Source organism: Lytechinus pictus, chromosome 13 (genome assembly GCF_037042905.1).
Source record: "Lytechinus pictus isolate F3 Inbred chromosome 13, Lp3.0, whole genome shotgun sequence".
NCBI lineage: Eukaryota > Metazoa > Echinodermata > Echinoidea > Temnopleuroida > Toxopneustidae > Lytechinus > Lytechinus pictus.
The window spans coordinates 4,637,199-4,642,500 of NC_087257.1; the positions used below are offsets into that span (position 1 = coordinate 4,637,199).

The 5,302-nt window shown below is 38.2% G+C and overlaps 1 protein-coding gene across 2 annotated transcripts in view; it reads left to right on the forward strand.

Annotated features, from left to right (window-relative positions):
- The first annotated feature begins 218 nt into the window (after window positions 1-218).
- LOC129274828 (sulfotransferase 1C2-like) overlaps window positions 219-5,302 on the forward strand; it is a 13,050-nt gene continuing 7,966 nt past the window's right edge. Inside the window, exon 1 of one of the 2 annotated variants that reach the window (XM_064108343.1) lies at window positions 219-638. In XM_064108343.1, coding sequence (XP_063964413.1) covers window positions 629-638 — 10 coding nt within the window. In that variant the 5' untranslated portion in view covers window positions 219-628. The remainder of the gene's footprint in view (window positions 639-5,302) is intronic. The other variant, XR_010295428.1, reaches the window with a different exon arrangement.

The following is a 5,302-nucleotide window of genomic DNA, read 5'->3' on the forward strand; positions in this document are numbered from 1 at the left end:
TATATTCCTCTTTTGCGCTTTACAGTATCAAAGCTTTACTGGGATGAGCAGATCTAGACTTCAAGGAATAAACTTAATAATGATCAAATACTTTATTGTTCAGAAAAAAATATATTAATCTTGCAAAAACGTGCTGAATCACAACCGCTCCCCTTCTGTGTTTAGTCGAACTTCTGAAAGCAGCGTATTACGTAACAATAATAGATATTGTCCACCTCAGTGCGATTGTGGCTGCCATCGTGTGATAGCGTAGAGAGAAGATACGTAAAACTGAATGCCGCGGTCACATTGGCCAACCGAACTCCAAATCGATCAAATCTATTACGTTAAATCCAATGACATCCCATCGATTGGTTTGCTGGCGTCTTCGTTTGTGTGGCTGTTGTATTAAAGTACAACATGTCTGACTCCGATATAAAGTAAACAAAAAGTTCATTGGTACAATGTGTACCGTCGCTCCTCGCAAATACAGTTCCACAAATGGTCATAATGGGGCCTATATTGTGATGGGCAGGTACGAACTGAAGTATTTGGGGATCAAATTGTATTCATTTCACGGTGGGTCATAAAAGAAGAGTGCATTGTTGAGCTTGGTCTTCATTTCTTCATCACTGAACTGGATCCAACCATGTCAATAGGTGAGTGACTGTACATGAAGTTTATATTAGATCATTTAGGCATATTGCATTAGACATGTTAGAATAATAATATAATGTTATTCAATTCAATTCAGAAATACATGAAATATTCTTTTTTGTGTCTAAACACGTCCAGTATGTATATTGATTATGCTCTTTAATCGCAGGATTAAAATTGAATACATATTAAATTTTGAAAAGCAGATTCCCTTTAGTAGAATCCGTTGAAGTGAAATATGACTTGAAAAATATACAAAGTCATTTTCCCATCTCTTCACTAGCGTACCTACGGGGGGGCAGAGGGGGCAGACTGCCCCGGCCCCCCCTGACGAGTCACAACCCATGCAAGGGACATATCCCTGCCTCCCCCCCCCCCCCCTGACGAGTCTTGAAGACCTTTATTTTTTATTTATTTATTTTTTGCTTGTCAATTTTTTTACTGGTACGAAATCCTTTATTTGTGGTTGAAGACCTTTTTTTTTTTTTGCTTGTCAAATTTTTTTCTGGTACGAAATCCTTAATTTGTGGTTGAAGACCTTTTTTTTTTTTTTTTGCTTGTCAAATTTTTTGGCGGACGAATTTGCTCCCCTGTGGAAAATCCTAGGTACGCCACTGCATCTCTAGAAGATATTTACTGAGAACCAGTGGATACGTCTCCGCACACTACTAATAATAAACAGTTCATGCAGCGCATATTACGTCTCTATGCGCTTCAAAAAGACTTGGATATTATTACTCCGGCTTTAGCTTGGCGGCCGTAATTTCTTATAACACACATGCATTCCAAGGAATAAATTCCTGCCAGACCAGGGTCCCGTAACACAAAGCTTAGCGATTAATCGTACGCTTGATTTTCACGATTGATTGTGTATTGTAGTCAATGGAATCAATCGTCGAAAAGTGTTTCTACGATCATTGCTAAGCTTTGTGTTACGGGCCACAGGTATACCCATTTACCTCACCTGGGTAAGATGAGCATACTGCGTTGTACTGTGGATCAATTTCTCCAGATGATGAAGGAAACTACCGTCCTTGGCTGGGCGGCCCTAATCTGGCAAAAGGGTCTATCTGCAAAATTTTGGATTTTTTTTTTTTTTCAAATCTAGGGTTTATGAGGCCAAAATTTTCATCTGGCCAACTCTCAGTGGTGCTCGAGCTTTCGTTTTCGAGATACCAGAGGACACCCAAATCAAATTCCATCATTTTACTGGTATCTAATCTGGCAGAAGGGTCTATCTGCACATAGACCCTATAAAAAGTGGTAGTAATCTGGCAAAGGGGTTTATCTGCACATAGACCCTTTTGCCAGATTACATGGTGGAGAAGACGTATTTATTTAATCAGGCAAAAGGGTATATCTAGTCCAGTAGATATGTGAAAAAGATGCTCGAACCTGGCAGAAAGTGTGAAATTTGGCATACAGGGGTATTTTGGGGTGCTGATTTCAAAAATTGCCGGCCCCAAGCGATTTTACCATCGGGTTGGCTGCCATTTTGAAATCAAAGATGGCCGCCATGAAAAATCATTAAATGCCATTTTCTTGAGTTTTACATGGCATGTGACACTGAAATTTGGCATATAGGGGTATTTTGAGGCACTGATTTCAAATATTGCCGGCATCAAGCAATTTGACCATTCGGCTGGCGGCAAAATGACCGTCATTTTGAAATCCAAGATGGCCGCCATGATATATTATTGCAATCATTTTCTCGACTTTCGATCGGTATTGATATTTGGCATATAGGCTTAATTTGGGTTGCTAATTTCGAATATTGCCGGCCCCAAGTGATTTGACCATCGGGTCAGCCGCCATTTTGAAATCCAAGATGGCCGCCATGAGAAATCATTAAATGTCATTTTCTTGAGTTTTACATGACATGTGACACTGAAATTTGGCATATAGGGGTATTTTAAAGCACTGGTTTCAAATATTGCCGGCCCCCAGCAATTTGACCATTTGGTTGGCAGCAAAATGGCCGCCATCTTGAAATCCAAGATGGCCGCCATGAAATATCGTTGCAATCATTTTCTCGAGTTCTATATGAACTGCGGTATTGAAATTTGGCATATAGGCTTAATTTTGGGCGCTGATTTCAAATATTGCCGGCCTCAAGCGATTTGACCATCGGGTCAGCCGCCATTTGAAATCAAAGATGGCCGCCATGAAAAATCATTGAACTAATTTTCTTGAATTTTACATATGTGCCACTAAAATATGTAGTATATGGGTATCTTGGTGTGTTAGTTAAAAAAAATTGCTGGCTCCAAGGAATCTGACAATTGGTCGGCGGAAAAATGGCCGTCATCTTGAAATCCAAGCTGGCTGCCATAGAAATATTGCAATTATTTCGTTGAGTTTTATATGATCTGCGGCATTGCACTTTTGACATATAGAAGTAGTGTGGGGAGCTTATTTCAAATATTGCTGGCCCTCAGCGATCTGATCCCCTGAGTCAGGGTTATACGGGCGTAATTACAACTGGCAGGCCAAAGATATTCATTCGAGCAAACCCATTTTAAATTTTTAATTTTGATATTGCTGATTGATAATCTTACACTGATTCTAGGGAGGGTAACTTTACTGAACTTGCTTTTTTCAAATTGGGAAGAATATCACCACTTTGGAACTATTTTTATACTGGCGGGAGAAGTATTGCCATTTTACTGTCTCAAGGCATGAATTTGATCCTGTCAGGTGTAGTCTTCATAAATGCCGATTTATTTTTAAAATGAGCTGCTCGAGGTACCCTTTTCTTATAAAGATGGCTGCCATGAAAATAAAATACATACATGTACATAATACCAATTTACAGTGTCACATTTAATGTATAGCTCAGGAAAGATATTTCATAATAGCCATCCTAGATTTCAAAGTGGCGGCCATTTTCAGCTGACCTGGTGGGATCAATCAATGGGGCAGCAATATTCTAAAACCAGCAGGACAAAACCTGCCTGTACATGTATGTCTAAAATGCAGTGCCTCAAATTATTTAAAACTCAAGAAAATAATTTGGATTTTCATGACAGTCGATCCTCTCTAGATTTCAAGATGGTGGCCATTTTGCAGCCTATCTATTGGACAGACTACTGGAGGAAATTTCAATACCCCAAGTGTCAAATTTCAAAATAATATCTACGTTATAATTATAATACCTGATTTTTTTTATGATTTTGTTTTCATGGCAGCCATCTTGGATTTCAAGATGGCTGCCAGTTTGCAGCTGAGGTATCACGGGCCTAAAACATTTCCCATAGACTCGTGTGTTAAAGAGGCGCTCAAAAAAAGGATGAAATTCGAGAATTGAATGTTTACTACTGTCCAGTGGATAGGATATATGTCTGACATTCCATATCTGACCAGAAAAGGGTACCTCGAGTAGCTCATTTCAAAAATAAATTGGCATTTATGAAGACTACACCTGACAGGATCAAATTCATGACTTGAGACAGTAAAATGGCAATACTTCTCCCGCCAGTATAAAAATAGTTCCAAAGTGGTGATATATCATCCCAATTTGAAAAAAGAAAGTTCAGTAAAGTTACCCTCCCTAGAATTAGTGTAAGATTATCAATCATATTCATTCATTTTTGTCAATCAGCAATATAAAAATTAAAGATTTAAAATGGGTTTGCTCGAATGAATATCTTTGGCCTGTCAGTTGTAATTACGCCCGTATACCCCTGACTCAGGGGATCAGATCGCTGAGGGCCAGCAATATTTGACATATATGCTCCCCACACTACTTCTATATGTCAAAGTGCAATGCCGCAGAACATTGCAAAAGGTGAATACAGATTTAAGAAAGGAAGGATAGCACGAAAGAAGAAGAGTAGAGAAAAAGAACAGGAGAGCAAGGGAGAGAGAAGAAAAAGGCAAAAAATAGAAGAAATGAAAAAACACAATTGGTAGATGTTAGACTGCCATATAAAAAATAAAATCATAGATTTTAGAAGAAAACATATAGCTCTTAAAGAATGAAAGGCAAAGTAAAACTCTTCGTCAGTCTGTGGCATGTGTGAGAAAGAGAAATCAAAATACAATTGGTTATAATTAATGAAGATCTTATAAGATGGATAAAAAAAATATATATTGTTATGCCCAACTTTATAATTGATTAATTTTGTATAATCAACAATATCCTACCCAATTAAGTGTAAAATCTTGGATAGTGTCATCATTATTATTATCATTTTATTTATTTATGTATTTTTTGTTGGGGGGGGGGTTAGGTTTTAAATTTTCCAACCGCTAAGACACCCTGTGCATCCAAACAATCGCTTTCAGAACAAAGTCAATTAGTTATAAACGCCTAGTAAATCAAAAGGTTTTTGTAACATTCCTGGTAGACCAAATGGCTGGTTGTGGACCAAATGCCTACTTAGACCAATTAGTTACGGACCAAACACCTAGTAGATCAAATGTTTTTTGTTACATTCCTGGTAGACCAAATGCCTACTTAGACCAATTAGTTACGGACCAAATGGTTTTTGTAACATTCCTCGTAGACCAAATGGTTGTGGACCAAATGAAATGACTACTTAGACCAAACGGTTGTGGACCAGACGCCTAGAAGAACAAATGCTTGTGGACCAAACGCATAGTAGACCAAATAGTTTTGTATCAATGCCTAGTAGACCGAATGGTCGTGGACTAAACGCCTAGT